The sequence below is a fragment of the Somniosus microcephalus genome, chromosome 11 (assembly GCF_052327205.1).
Source record: "Somniosus microcephalus isolate GS21.2 chromosome 11, FLI_Smic_1.0, whole genome shotgun sequence".
Taxonomy (NCBI): domain Eukaryota; kingdom Metazoa; phylum Chordata; class Chondrichthyes; order Squaliformes; family Somniosidae; genus Somniosus; species Somniosus microcephalus.
The window spans coordinates 225870591-225886766 of NC_140997.1; the positions used below are offsets into that span (position 1 = coordinate 225870591).

The window sequence follows — 16176 nt, forward strand, 5'->3', positions numbered from 1 at the left end:
CTTCCAGGGATCCGCAGTAGACATCAGCGGCATCTCCCAGTCGGCCGCACACACTTTCATCATGCAGGCTGCCAATGCCCTCTTTGCAAAGTCGCATAATTACATCCACTTTTCCACGGATGAAGCGAGTGTAATTGCGCGTGTGGTTGGCTTTGCAAATATGGCAGGTTTCCCAAGGGTTCAGGGTGTCGTAGACTGCACACGTGGCCATTAGGGCACCCCATCACAACCCAGCTGTATTTGTCAATCACAAGGGCTTCCACTCCCTTAACGTCCAGCTGGTGTGTAACCACAGGAAGAACATTATGCATGTTTGCGCCAAGTTCCCTGGCCATTGCCATGACTCATTCATCCTGCAGCAGACGACAGTGCCTCAGCTCTTCAATCCGCCAACCCAACTTTCCGGATGGCTACTTGGAGACGAGGGCTACCCCCTGAAAACGTGGCTAATGACACCGATGAGGAGGCCATCAAATGAAGCTGAGGAGTGGTACAATGTGAGCCACATTTTCACCAGGCTGATACCTGGGATGGCAGGAATGACGTATGAGGAGAGATTGTGTCGATTGGGCTTATACTCACTGGAGTTTAGAAGATTGAGAGGGGATCTCATCGAAACCTATAAAATTCTGTCAGGCCTGGACAGACTAGATGCTGGAAGGATGTTCCCGATGGTCGGGGAGTCCAGAACCAGGGGTCATAGTCTAAGGATAAGGGGTAAGCCATTTAGGACTGAGATGAGGAGGAATTTCTTCACCCAGAGAGTGGTGAACCTGTGGAATTCTCTGCCACAGAAGGCAATTGAGGCCAATTCATTAAATATATTCAAGAAAGAGTTGGATATATTTCTTAAGGCTAAAGGGATCAAGGGATATGGGGAGAAGGCAGGGACAGGGTTCTGAATTTGAATGATCAGCCATGATCTCATTGAATGGCGGAGCAGGCTCGAAGGGCCGAATGGCCTACCCCTGCTCCTATCTTCTATGATTCTATCATAGAGCAAGCCATCGCTTGCTCAAAATGTGATCCCGATGCCTCGACAGATCTGGTGGAGCCCTACAGTACGCACCAGCCAGGGTCTCCAGAATCATTGTGGTCTGCTGTGCCCTGCACAACATCGCACGGCAGTGTAGCTTAGCGCTGCCTGAGGAACAAGTGGCTTAGCACACAGCCTCCTCGGAAGAGGAGGAGGAGGTGGAGGAGGAGGCGGCAGCAGCTGAGGGACACCTTGTGGAGGCAGATGTGCCAATTCCAACAGCACGCGACCACATTGCTGGCCGTGAGGCAAGGGATACACTAATCAATACCAGATTTGCCTAACTTTTCCATGTGCCAGCCACATGTGGTTGATGCGTAATGAATGTCTGGCCGACCTTCTTAACACACCATACAGCATCTACAATAAACTGTGGTTTCCTATCACTCTCACCAGCATCATTACAGATGAAATGCGCCCTGACCCCTCGCTGTGCAACTTCCATTTCTGAGCTCACATAGGCCAACCTTTGCATCTTTGCCATCACATTTCTTTAATACATTTAAAATCACGATGACAAATGTTACTTTTGTATGAGATCAAAACACCCAAGTGACTACCTTTGTGACTATTTGTGTGTTAACTTTCTCTTACGCATGTTTCTACGTGGTGCTTCCCCTGTGGCTTCAGCAGATGTAGAGGCACCTTGCTCACTTCTATGCTGCGCCTGCTTAGACGCCTTTGGCAGGCATCCTCTGGGTTTGGGAGCCTGGGAGGGCTCCGCAACAGTCTGCTCCTCCTGCGGCTGTGCAGGGGCTGAGACAGCCATCTTAGTTGGCTGAGGAATTTGCGGCTCTGACCGAGGGCTCCGCAGTGGCATGGGCGTGTGAGCGCTTGGAGAGGAGCCCACACTTCCTTGTTGTGGACCACCAACATCCCTCTCGTGGGTCCACCCGCACTTCACTGCTAGCAAGTGTCCGGAGAGCACCTTGCTGCACATCAGTGGGGACATGAGTACCTGTCTCTGTACTGACAGTTCTCATAACGGGGACGTTCATGTACCTCTGGCTCCTTTCCTCAATAGATGCCCATTTACCTTCCATAGCAGACCATCTATTTAGAAGAGTCACCATGTTCATTTGAGTGTTGCAATTTATGCCCTCCATGGAGGTTGCCATTCTTTCCATGGCGGGACCTACATTCGCCATTGTGTGCACCAGGGCATTGCTCATGTTTGAGATGGACTCCTCCATTCTCTGCACACTCGCAGTTACCGTGAATGCAAACCCTGTCAGAGACTCCTGCACTTGTTGCTGAAGTTCCGGCACCGCTCTCTTTCTGGATGGCCCCAGAGGCACATCTACATTCAGCTGAGGAGAGCTAGGAGCGTCCTTTGGCCTCTGACGAGGAATTTTCACTGCTGTCGCTGTCTCCACAATCTGCTGATGCTCACTTGTGAGCTGTGATACACCAAGTGACAATACTACTCTATGTCGCGAATGACCCACCAAGGTGTGTGTATCTGCACTGGTGCTGGCTGCGCTGATTTCTGGTGACGCTGCTCCCTCAGAGGCTGCAGATTCCTCTGAGAAGTCATCCGGCTCTTCCTCCTGGACAGTGAGGAGGGGTTGGGGGGGTGGGGCTCGCGATGGTCCTGTGGGGGAGTAAAGGCATGAGTTAGACTTGTGATATTTAGGTAGCAGTCACATCCTATTGTGCAGATGATCAGAAGTCAATCTCGATGAACATCAGATGCCATCTCAGTGACTCATGAAATCTAAATGAGAGGGTTGCAACTCTATTGTGTCACCAGTTTGCTCTACTGCGCCTGTCTCTCCGTCCCCCGGTTCCAGCTCCTTTGCACCTCCGACGATGTCGAGAGCAGCCTCCTCAGCGTTTGTTAAATGCACCATTGAAGGTGGGCCTCTTCCTGACCTGTCCCTCTCCCTCTTATTTGTGGGCTCTCTTTTCCTGCAATGAGACACAAGTGGAGTTTCAGCGAGATTGATGGAGTGAGTGTAAAGACTCCATAACATGGATGCTTAGAGGGAAACAAAGATGGAGTGAGGTGCCAGCACCAAGGCGCCTCCCTGTGCGTTGTTAGTTGTTGTCATTGCATAACAGTGAGAGCGAATGTGAGGGGTGCAGAGTAGGAAGGTACATAGAGAGAGGGATAGTTAAGGGTGTAAGGGTAAGTCGGGATGTGGAGGAGTAGGTTGACAATGCAGAGTGCTGATGATGAGAAGCGATGGGAAGTGGATTGAAGGTAAGTGTGATGTTATGCTCACTTTTGCTGAGCGTAGCAGATCATTGAACCTTTTTCAGCACTGCACCCAGGTGCGTGAACACAACAACCTGGCGTTGACCTCCTCAGCAATTTGCAGCCAGGGCTGCCTTTGTGCTGAGGAGGCTTCCTCCGGCCATTGGGAAGGAACAGAACCTCCCTGCCCCCTCTTACTGCCTCCACAAGAGCATGGAGGGAGTCGTCATCAAATCGAGGCGCAGCCTTTGCTCTTGCAACAGTCATCTTCCAAAGACCAGTTATCAGGACCATCAGAAGGGAAATGAAATGCAAAGGCTACTTGGGCCCCTTAAAAGCACCTGAATCGAAGACGTCAGCAGAGGTGAGCAGCCACTGATTGGGCCGGGTAGCGCGCACGGCGGGCTTGATAAGCCCAGTTAAATTAAAATCGTTATTTCGGAGCAGCTGAAACCGGCAGCGGGACCAGAACCCAACGACCAGCCAACCCGATTCCAACCCAACTCTGCTGGGAAAATCACGGCCTCTGACTTCAAAGGCAGTTCAACCAGCACCAAGTGCAGAAAAATATAAAACCTCTAGCAAATTAACGTTTAGACTTGTTTAGCAGAAGTTTGGTCAGATAACCTTGAATCACCTTTTACCCATGCGTGCTCGCATGCAAAAATTCAGAAACCTAAAATCTTTAAGTACTGTATTGCCTCTGGTTTACTGTACAACTAAACCAGCAGCTTGGGCATTCTATTAGAATTTATACTTTATAGTGCCTTTCACATAGCAAAAGGTGCTTTACAGGACGGAAAGAGAGGTGGATTGTGTAGTGAAGTGACTGCCATCAAAAATAGCTGAATATAAAATGGAATTTGAGGACCATAAAGGAGAACAGTGATAAATATTATTGAACACATTGGGGGAATTATTTGGTTGGTTAGCGCCTCCAGGGGGCACTAGCAACTTAGCGCCCGAACGCAGCGATTTTAGTACCGCTCGCAAAATTGACCTGTCGTTTTGCGGTGGCACTAAACACTACCGCCGCGATCTCCTGTGCCCACAGATCGAGATGTCATGCAAGCGTGTAGCGCCCCGGACCGGAAATTGATTCTAGCCCCCTGCCTTAGTGCCTGCCGCTAGGAACGGCAGGTAGAGGGGGACGTTTTGAAGTCGGGAAGGGGCTGGGGGAGCGCTATTTTAATGGCGTGCGCTTCCTGCTTTTTCTTGTCGGCAAAATTTTTGGCATACGCAGATTGAGAGGGAGAGAGATGTCTGGAGAGATTTAATGCTGTCCTAAGGAGTTTTGGTCCTGAGCACCACTTTTCAGGTTCCTATTTATCTGAGCTTCATATTTACCACGTTTAGAAGATTTTAAATAGGGGCTGTACTAACTCGGGGTGTCGTCCTTCAGCTTCACCTTCGGCAGCGGCAAAGGCGCAGAAAGAGAGTGGCAAGCATGGCCAGAGGGAGGAGGGCCAACAGGCCTCTGCACAGGAGACCTTACCCTCCCAGGGTAGAAACATAGAAAACACAGAAAAATAGGAGCAGGAGTCGGCCATTCGGCCCTTCGAGCCTGCTCCGCCATTCAATATGATCATGGCTGATCCTCTATCTCAATACCATATTCCTGCTCTCTCCCCATACCCCTTGATGCCTTTTGTGTCTAGAAATCTATCTATCTCCTTCTTAAATATATTCAGTGACTTGGCCTCCACAGCCTTCTGTGGTAGAGAACTCCACAGGTTCGCCACCCTCTGAGTGAAGAAATTTCTCCTCATCTCAGTCCTAAATGTCCTACCCCGTATCCTGAGACTGTGACCATTCCTTCCTCCCTCGTGTGTTTATCTAACTTCCCCTTAAATGCATCTATGCCATTCGCCTCAACCACTCCCTGTGATAGCGAGTTCACATTCTAACTACTCTGAGTAAAGAAGTTTCTCCTGAATTCCCTTTTGGATTTATTAGTGATTATCTTATATTGATGGCCCCTAGTTCTGGTTTCCCCCGCAAATGGTAACATCTTCTCTACGTCTACCCTTTCAAACCCTTTCGTAATCTTAAAGATCTCCATCAGGTCACCACTGAGTCTTCTCTTTTCTAGAGTAAAGAGCCCCAGCCTGTTGAATCTTTGCTGATAGGTATTCTGGGAGCAATTCTCCTTTAGTCATTTGTCTGAGGAGCAGTGTTTCCGAAGGCTGCGCTTCAGCAAGGAGGTGGTCGCTGAGCTCTGCCACCTCCTACAACCAGATCTTCAGCCTCAGCTCAGGACCAGGACGTCCCTGTCGGTGGCACTGAAGGTGACGGTGGTCCTGAATTTCTATGCCAGCAGCTCCTTCCAGGCTTCAACTGGGGACACAGCGAATATCTCCCAGTTCGCTGTCCATTGGTGCATCCGGGAGGTCACAAATGCTCTGTGCAAAAGGTGAAGGCAGTATATCTCTTTCCCTATGACCCGGGACAAACAGTGTGAACGCGCGTGTGGCTTCGCTAGGATAGTAGGCTCCCCCGTGGTTCAGGGCACCATTGACTGCATGGCATTGCGGGCACCTCATGAAAATGCAGAGGTGTTCCGAAACCGCAAGGGCTTCCACTCTCTGAATGTCCACTTGATCTGTGACCACAGACGGCGCATCCTCGCCGTCAATGCCCGCTATCCTGGCAGCAGCCACGATGCTTTCATCCTGTGCCAGACTGGTGTCCCAGACCTCTTCCAACCACTGCGTCAGCCTCGTGGCTGTCTCCTCGGGGACAAGGGTTATCCACTCTGCACCTGGCTGATGACACCGCTCCATAACCCCAACACTCCTACTGAGCTCTAATACAATGAGAGCCATAGCGCCACCAGGAAACTCAGAGCAGACGATCGGCGTCTTGAAACAACGGTTCCGGTGTCTTGACCACTCTGGAGGAACCCTGCAGTACTCTCCTGAGCGAGTCTTGCTTTTCATTGTTGTGTGCAACTTGCAATTCTGAGGACCCAGCCATTGCCACCAGGGATTGGTGCACCACCTCAGGAGGAGGAGGAGGAGTCGGCGGATGAAGAGGAGGATCAGCAGCACCAACGTGGGAGGTTGGCACACAATGTTGCCTCTGCAAGGGCTGTCCGTGAAATGCTAATAAGGCACCGCTTCTAACAAATGACAGAGAAGATGGCTTCTGGGATGAAGCAGCACATCATCGCAAGCATCCCACAGCCTCTATTGCCGGGCAAAGCTCCAATGAGTCAAATCAGCAAAGTTATAAAGTTCCAATAATTTTTTTAATTTATATTACAAACTGTGTCTTATTTATTCAGGACAAACAATTGAAAACAAACACAACCATTCATAAACTAACAAAACTCGTTCTTACCGCATCGAGATAAGCGTCAAAACAGTAAACAAATATATTAAGATGAACATCAAACTTTCCCACAAACATCCCCTCCATTTATTACATAATTTTTACTTTTCGGCCTTCGAGGGTGGTCTCCATCCCCTGCGCACTTCCCCCTTCCCACCCTACTGCTCCTCCGTAATGTGCCTGCAGCACGGCTGGCAGAAGGCTGCTGAATGTTGGATCCAGAGACTGGAGATGGCCTTGAAGGAGGCCCTCGACCAGCTCTGGGCCTGGAGGGCCCGGCTGCAGACTGCACCAACCCTGCATGGGCGGCAGCAGTCTGGGCTGGCTGTGTTACAGGCCGTGGCAAGTGCAGTGGGGAAGTGGCAGTGGTGGGAGCAGGAATGCTGTTATCCTGAGATAGGACAGCACCTTCCTGCTCGACTGAGACACTGCCACTCCCGCGGGGCAGTACTTCAGCATCCGGAGCAATCTGTTCGAGCACAGATTGCTGGCCTGCTGCAATACTTTGAGATCCCCGGTGGATTGTGGGTGACCCAGCGAGGATGGCAGCAGCGCTTGTGTGACATCAATCTGAGACTGCATGACAGCAGTCTGAGACTGGATGGCACCAGCCAATGACTCGATTGCAGCACTAAGCCGTTGCATTGCATCGGCCTGTGCTGCAATAGATCCTGCCACCTCGCCTATTACACGCGGCATGGGCTCTGGTTCCCCACGGTCTCCCTGCAATTCAACCATCCTCTGCAACGTGGCAAGGATGGGTTCAAGGGCTTGCGCACAGATGACAGCTGTGCTGGCAGCGGACTCCCCCATGCTGCTAACCAGTGCATCAATGCTGTCAGGCACCCTTGCCATTTCACCCATGAGCTCTGTATGCATGCTCATCGCCTGCATATTCATGGCCGCGATGTCGAGGTCCTCATTCGAGTCCTGTGCTAGCAGAACTCGTGCGTGTACTCGCCCTCTGGGGAGATGGCCTCCGAGCTTCTCTTTCCCCATGGCGTTGCTGCAGCCCGCTGGGTCCCGGAGCTTCACCCGCATCAGATGCTAACCCCATGCTCCCCTTCTGGGAACGCGTGACCCCAGTGTTGGAAGTGTCACCCTCTGGAGACGCAGGCAGTGAGGCTCCGGCTTCCTTCTCCTCCTCTGGCGCGTCGCTGCCACTGGCAGGCTGAGGGACTGGCTGGTCAGCTGGTGGTTCACTATCTGAAAGCATAAAGGTACAAGAGTGGCTCTAGCGTGAGGGCAGGAAGGGAGCAAGGACTGGAGACAGTTAATTAGATTGTGTTAAAGGCTGATGTTGTGAGGGGCAAGTGGTATGAGGGAGGAGAGAAAGCTGATGAACGTACCACTGCTGTCTCCAAGGGGGTCGACCTCTCCATCGGCCATGGCGCCTACTACCTGGCTCGCAATGGGTCTGTGGACTCTCTCCTCCAATTCAGTGAGGGGTGTAGCTCCGTCTGTCGTCCTCCCGTCGGCTGGGTCTCTCGCCGGTTATGTGAAAGCTTGGCCTGCAAGAAAAAGGACAGCGTGTGAGTGAGTGTGCAGCCAGGTGTTTGGCAGATGTGCCTACCATAGTTGAATAGTCGTAAATGTCTGCAAGGTGTGGGATGTGCATGTGAGTTTTATGAGGTGTTGAGCATTTGGGTATATACACCGTCTGGGCACAGAGTGAAGTTGAGATGGTGGGATGTAGAGGTATTGAAAAACAGGCACTCGCCCTGACCACCCGAGTGAGGTCATTGAACTTTTTACGATACTATGCAAGTGTCCTCTGCACCAGGCTCCGCGATGACGCATGCTGGGCTACCTCCCTCCAGACTCTCCTAAACTCGCGGGGCAATGGCTTCCTGCCACTCTGGAAAGAGCACTGTCCGTCGCCGTTCAACTGCGCCAACCATAGCCACCAATGCCGAGCTCTCTCCCTGGGCCTCTGAGTATCCATCACTCGTTTCAGCTGAGTCGGTGTTTGCAGGCTGAGGTTCAAAGCTGCAATGAGCAAGGTGTGGCTGGGCAGCAAGATGGACCCTCCCCTTTAAGAACTGGATGGTGCCAGTCTGTCTGAGTTCCAGGGGAATTGACATCGCCTGAGCTTCAGTAGCGTTCTGAGGTAGCGTCTCGCTCCCCGACGTTAGCACCTTAAGAGAGGTGTGTAGCGCCTCATTTAGCGCTCCAATCACCTCCAGGGGCGATGGAAACGAATTTTGCGGTCGGTGGCGATAATTAGCGCCGGGCGCTAAACTTTGCACCCGGCCGATATTAGCACCCTAAAATGAGCGATACCCTATTTTCCCCCCATTATATACCTGAAGATTGCAGTGAGGGCAAAGTGTACATTCAGAACAGAAGTGGGTTTAAATCTGAAAGCTTCAGGCTCAAAATTAAAAAAAAAATGAAAATCTGAAATAAAAACAGCAAATTCCGGCAATACATCGCAGGTCAGTCAACCGACTAACCTTTCAGGTAGAGGCCAATCATCCGAACGCATGTATTTCCGGCTTTTAATTTAGCCTCAGGCTAGAATCAGCTCACAATGTCAAGACATAGTTTAATTTCTTGGTCTTTTCCTCAGTCTATAGCAGTGATTTTTTTTTGTTTTAAGTATTTATCACTTTTTCATGTAACAAGTTTAAAAAAGAAATTAACCTGTCTGTTGTGTCCAAGCTGAAAAGGTACCAATATAATGCCACTCTACCTACCTGAATTCTGACTGGAATACCATTAATCATTCCACTAAAAGGAAGATCTTCTGTTTCAGTCAGGTTCCTGCTTAGATTCATTACAGGAATGGGAATCATACATCCTGAAATTCTTATGGCTGCTGTCAAAGAATACTTAATTCTGTCCACGGCACCATTTTCTGGTCCGTAGGGCTCTAATGGGCACTGCTACCTGACACCATTGTAATTAATAGGCTACATATCAACTAAGGTCCAAAAGCTTACCCTGTTAACAAGTCAACTGGCACCTTGATTGGGATGCCAAGCAAACATATTGGGCTTGAATTTCCAAGCCCCTTGGAGGAGGGAGTGGTGGGAAAATTGCAGAATCGGGGGGCAGGAACCCATCCCGCCTCCGTGCCAATGTCCCAGGAGGCGGGTACCCGACCTGTGCTGGGAGCCGCCTCCCTGAGGCGGGAAGGGGATTAGTGCCAATTAACTGCCTGTTAACAGGCAGTTTTTTGCCTAATCCCTATTTTTGGTCCCGAAGTGTGGGCTTCCCGATGGCTCCGAACCACGCCAAGTTAGCGAGGCGGGCCGTCGGTCTGCAGGGGTCGGAGGGGTCGAGATGTCCGTTGTGCAGGTGAGTGATGGGTGCATGTGTGCAGAGGTAAGTGTGTGAGGTAAGTGTAAAGTGTTTTAATACGTTTTACTTACCTTTACTTTCTCCTGCAGGCTTCCTTCCTTCAGTTCTCGGGAGTCCCTCAGCTCACCGGCACAGAAAGCAGAATGGCCGCTGAACTGTCAAAAGCTGCAGCCTCTGCTTTCTGGTCTGGAGAGATCTCTAACTGAGTCTGAGTAGAAGGACTCAAGTTAGAAGACAGATTGTCAGTGTTTGACAGCTTCACAGAGCTGTCAAATGCTGATTTTTCATCTGTCAAAAGCTCTTGACAGATGAAATGTCAATCGCTGACGTCACCAGTAACCAGGTGTCCCTTAATTGGCCTGCTGAGCCCGCTGGGCAGGCTTAACAAGGTCAATCAAGGGAAAATAGCGTGGGTTGGCCACAAGTCGATGGAGGCGGGACTACACCCCAAAAAGTGGGAGTCCTGCCTCCAAAAGCTCCCCATTGACAAAATCCAGCCCATTGGGCCAGAAATTGTGAACGGGGCTTGCAGCCCCGTTTTTGCACTTACCCCGCGCTCCTGCCGATCAGCTCCAGGGACGCCTGCACTTGCTGAAACAGAAAGAAGAATCCCGGGCAGCGTATGACATCACGCCGCCCAGGAGTGCAGCCAGCGCGAAGCCAGGAGCGTGCAGTGCAAGTGAGACACGCCCCTTGAGGTCTCAGTTTCACTGGACACGCCCCCAATGTTTCTGTCAAGCTGCTAAGCATTTTTACATGCAAAGCAGCAGTTTAAATAGGTTTTTGGAAGTTTTTTCTGAAGATTTTGGTAACTTTTATAAACTTTTTTAAAATGTTTACATTATTTTGAGTAATCTGAAGTAGTTTTAAAGAGAATTAAAGCAATTTAAAGACTTTTAAAAGCCCTAAAAGAATTTTTTAAATTCCATTTATTTATTTAGCAATGTCGTCGTCATACGTGTCTTCACACTGTTCCCTTTGGGGAACTGTATGAAGTGGTGGAAGGATTTATGGCCATGATTAACGCTCATTCCGTGACCGTAACCATCTTTGAACCAGCCATTAGGGCGGTTAGTCCTATGGCGGGAGGGTTTTACGGGCTCCCACAAGCTATACAAGGAGGGGGGGCCACCCACACCCACGGACGCAAATATCCCACTGGATGTCAACCCAGAATTTAGAGCCAGAGCTCCGACTCCACTTGCCGGGACTGTCTGGAGCGGGGTTCGAAACCCTACCCTGATCTGGCCCAGCGGCGGGGATCCTACCGCTATGACAAAGGCCCAATCCGATTAGCAACGTGAAATGGCAGCATAGGGCTCCAGTCACGGGGAGGGAAAAGGCGCAGGAAACGTATGGGTGTCACCTTTTGTGCGGAGTGGGCCTTTTGCGTAGCAGTAAGCATCCCCGCCGCTGGGCCAGAAGGAGTAGGGTTTTGAACCCCACTCCAGACAGTCCCGGCAAGTGGAGTCGGAGCTCCAACTTTAAATTCTGGGTGGACATCCAGCGGGATACTTGCGTCCGTGGGTGTTGGTGGCCCCCCCCCCCCTCAGATGGGTTGTGGGAGCCCGTAAAACCCTCCCGCCATAGGACTAACCACCCTAATGGCTGGTTCAAAGATGGTTACGGTCACGGAATGAGCGTTAATCACGGCCATAAATCCTTCCACCACTTCATACAGTTCCCCAAAGGGAACAGTGTGAGGATACGTATGATGATGACCTCTTGCGCAATGCACCTCCTTGGACCCTCAGTCGCAGATGCGAGGGGGCAAGTCGTGCAATTGTTAAATTTTTCATTTTATTGACATGTAAAATGTTGGCCCAGTAATTCCCTTCCAAATGCGTGAGTACGGTCGGGGTACCTACGCATCTGGCTGGATGAAATGCCGGTTTTCAGCATGCACAGTGCATGTGGGGAAAACCAGCATTTCCTGTCCTCTGAACGAAGGGGTTCAGAGGCAGAACGCGTGCGACTGCACAGGCAGCGCGTGCGCAGTATAATTCGCCGCTTTCATTAATGCTTTCAGTGAGGTCAAGTCATTACAACTTACACATGAAAAAAGCATGGGTACAGTTGCTCCAGAGGCTGCGGAGGAAGATATTTCTTATCGTGGAGCTTCTGAAAGTATGTTTGTCTGTATATATTCCTTTGCGTGTTATGTATATATTCCTTTACTTATGTGTATGAATGTATTATTTAATTATGACTTTCAGAGAAAGTAACTTATTGGAAAATCATAATTAAAAATATACATTCATACACATTAGTAAAGGAATATAAAACATACATACATATACGTAAAGGAATATATGTGGACATACATACATACATAACTCATTCTCACATTCCATTCACACAGCCACAATTGCTCCTTCTACCTACCGTTCTGAAAACCCTTTTATAAAAAAAAAAATGTAAACTTTAAAACTTACTTAAAATTTCTTAAAATAACTTCCCTCCCTTTCCCAAACAAAAATATTGCATTTCAGAAGCTCCACGATAAAATATATCTTCCTCCGCAGCCAATGAACAACTTTACACTTGCTTTTTTCAAGTGTAACTTCTAAGGACTTACCCTCACTGAATCCATCATTGAAATCCACAAAGTTCACTGCGCAAGCGCTGCCTGTGCAGTCGCACGCGCTGTGAATAGACCTCGGGTCTGGAAATGCCGGCGTTCCCCGCATGCGCTGTTCCTGCTGAACGCCGGCATTTCCAACGGCCAGATGCGTGAGTACCCCGACCGTACTCACGCTTCTGGCCGCAAATTTCTGGCCCAAGGTGTTCAGTTGAATAACAAACTCAAATATGTCTTTAATCCACTTCTGTATCTCCCTGTTTGCAGCATCAAACCGAAAAATCACACAGGAAATCAGCCTTCTTAACTCTGCTCTTCACATTACACATTAACTCTTGCTCTTCGTATGGACTATGCTGCGATCTTGTGAACATGCCCATAACAAACTTTTTTTTAAAAGCAACCATTTTTGATTGAAGGTGCTGAGTGAAATGAAGCATTTACATGTATTAATAACTCACACTTCAGGTCAAGAGGAAACAGAGGAGAAAAACCAATTAGAGGGAGGAGGAGAATTTGGTCTCACTCCCCACCCCATCTGCCTGTCAGATATTGACAGTCCTGGATACAGCACCGTGCTCCTTCTTCGGTGCTCTCCAGTGAGAGAAAAGCAAGGGAATGCCATTGGTAGATAATACTATTCTACTGTGACAATCGTCCTCGAACTCGACCCGAAGTGTGAGTTGTTAATACATGTAAATGCTTCATTTCACTCAGCATCTTCAATCACAAATAGCTTTTTTTTTAATGTTTAAGGGCATGTTCACAAGATCACAGCTTAGTCTATATGATTTACCCTTCCATTCTTTTAACTATCTACAATACCTCTGAGATCTCCCCTTCAGACACCACCTTTCCAGGGTGAAAAGTTCAAGTTCCTCCGGTCTTTCCTCATAGACTTTTGTCACTTGGCGTTGAGTCTTGAGGCTCTTCTCCATACTGTCTCTAGCACTTGAATGTCTCTCCCTTGCATCTCTGCCACTGGGACTAGATAGTAGTACTGAAGATGTGGTCTGGCCAGAGTCCTATACAGTTTGGACCCGATTTTTGTTTGACTTGCATTCTGCTGTTTTCTCTTAGCTTTGTTTCTGCTGCTGTGCTTTGGTTGGACATGTTGAGTGTTGAGACAGGGAAGGTATCTAGGTCTGTTGGTGTCACCCGTAGTTATTTCAACACCATTCATGGAGCATGTGTTGTCACTTCTCTGTGCACTAGTTCCAGTTTTCAGCATTCAATTTCATCTGCCCACTTGCATATTTTGTTTAACTCATTTGCAAGCTTTGAGCTGCCTATTCCAGTTCCACTGCCCTTGCTAGTTTGATATATTTTGCAAATTTGCCTACTTTGTATTGTGTTTCTGAATCCAAATCAGAAATGTAAATTAGAAATTTAGTAGGTCTCAACATTTAGTCCTGGAACACTCCATTCACTGCTTCCCCTGACAAAACTCCTGTAATGAGTGCCTGTTGTTTCTTACCCTTTAGCCAACTTCTATTCATTCCCATGAATTGCCCTGAATCACTACAACTTTGAGTTTAATTAACAGCCTTTCGTATGGAACTTGGTCAAATGCCTTTTGAAAGTTTAGGAACACCATGTCAGGCTTTCCACAGTCCACTTGGGATGTTACTTCCTTGGAAAAATTGAGAAGGTTGGTCATGCAAGATCTTCCCCTTCTGTGTCTGTTCACTGCTGTTTATGAAGTTACTGTTGTTTAGATTATCAGTTTATTCCTGATAATCAGTTCCCTTATTTTACTGGAAGTAAATATTTTACCTGAGTCTGTTTATTTCCCTTTTTGAATATGGGCACCTCCCCAGTGTCCAGTTCTCCCCTCGTAATAAATGTCAGGACCTCACAAATCTCTTTCCCGGTCTCTGTTGGCACTCTGAGATAAATACCATTTAACCCTTATGATTTATTAGTTTTAGCATCTGAAGAACTTCCATATCATTTATATCAAAGTCATTGATTTTACTTGGGTTATCTCTGGGAAGGGCATGTGGTCAACGTTCCTGCTAAGTCTGGAGGTCTGCGCAGGCTGCTCACCGGTTTTTATATGTAAGCAACCGCGCCTGTGCGGAAATTTGAATGGGCCGCGCAGCCAATTAAAGTGACCGCGCATGAAAAAAAATTAGAGGGAACATTGCATGTTTTCACATCTTCCCTTGTGACTACTTGGAGGAAGTAATCAGAATATTTATTATCTTGTGTTTGCTTCCTCTCCCAATTCACGCCTGTTTATATCTTTTAGGGTTTTAACCTTTCTGCCCTCTTACTGTTGTAGTATTGATTTTTTTTTTACTATTGTGTTTCACCTCCACTGCTGTGATTTTTTTTGTAGGTTATCTGCCCCTTTGAAAACCTCATCTTGTATATCTAAATAAATGGAAAAACTAGATACTGAGCTTATTCATATCACTCTCTGGTTTTTTTTGTATCTGTGTTTCCAGTATGTATTTCCATATAAGTTGGGGTGTCTTTACTGCTTTGTTCCAGAGGTTGGAGCCCTAAATCCAGATTTAGACCTTGACTTTAGCGTCTAAATACAGGAAACTCTTTATTATCCGGCACCAACGGGACCGGCGTGGTGCCGGTTTATCAAAAAGTCCGGATTACAGAGATATAGTTAAAAGGTACGAGAGCTCCGTACACAGCAACAAATCCAGGCTTCCCTGTTGCTTAGCAACATGTGCAGGAACTCTGGCCACAGACCAAGCGTCCCTGTTGCTTAGCAACAAGTGCAGGAACCCCAGTTACACAGCCACAGATCCAGGAACTGCCACTAATATGAAGTAAAACTTAACTGAACCTAGTCCTGAATTTTGCCGGTTAACAGAGGTTTCCGGTTATTTAGGTGCCGGTTAAAAGAGAGTTTCCTGTAAAGCACAAACCCTGAAGTTATAGGGTAAAGTAATCCATTGGTTAAGTGCTTTGGGACATCCTGAGGATGTACGGTGCTGCAGAAATGCAGATTCCATTGTTCTCTTTTTCTTTATTTATGCACCCTTATTTGCATTTATTACTTTCCTAAAAATTATTGCTCCTTTTGTTTCAGGTTGTTTACCCAAAGACAGATGATCAGCGAGCTAGATTACAGCAAGCCTGTAAGGATATCGTTCTGTTCAAAAGTCTTGACCAGGTAAGTTAATCATAATTTATCATGGCTTACCTTGGGTTTTTTGCGCTGGTCTGCGCTGTGAGTAAATCTCAGCTGTTTATCCCTATATAATTTTGAGGGTATTTGAGATATTTTCAAGTGTTGCACATGGGATGTGCTGATTGCACAACAGACTGGTGTGCAGATCACGGGCTGAGACACTTGAGCTTGAATTGAGACTTAGCTACTGAAGCATTCCCCCCCACCCCAGATGGAAATATGTCAAACTTGACTATGTTGGGTGTACTTTGAGGCACTTCAACAATGAGAGAAGGGGAAATTGGTAGTGTTCCACTTTGGGTTGCACTTCTCTAGTCTCCCAGCGCTAGCTGCTCGGTGGCTTTCATTAACGGTATGAAAATGTACACAGTCATATGCTCATCCTTTCAGCTGTAGCTTGGAGTATGTGGAAGAGAAAATTGTGTATTTCACACTTACATTTTTGATTGGTGAAGCTATACATGATCTAAAACAGAGCTACTGCAAGGGAAGAAAAGCGTTTGCTAGATCCAGTAATACGAAATGAAACTGAGCAGATAACCATATACATAAATGATTTG

General features: G+C 48.1%; 1 protein-coding gene across 2 annotated transcripts in view; it reads left to right on the forward strand.

Moving 5' to 3' along the window:
- prkar2aa (protein kinase, cAMP-dependent, regulatory, type II, alpha A) overlaps positions 1 to 16176 on the forward strand; it is a 286292-nt gene that overhangs the window by 168850 nt on the left and 101266 nt on the right. For both annotated transcript variants that reach the window (XM_086002060.1, XM_086002062.1), the window contains exon 4: positions 15515 to 15598. In XM_086002060.1, coding sequence (XP_085858186.1) covers positions 15515 to 15598 — 84 coding nt within the window. The remainder of the gene's footprint in view (positions 1 to 15514; positions 15599 to 16176) is intronic.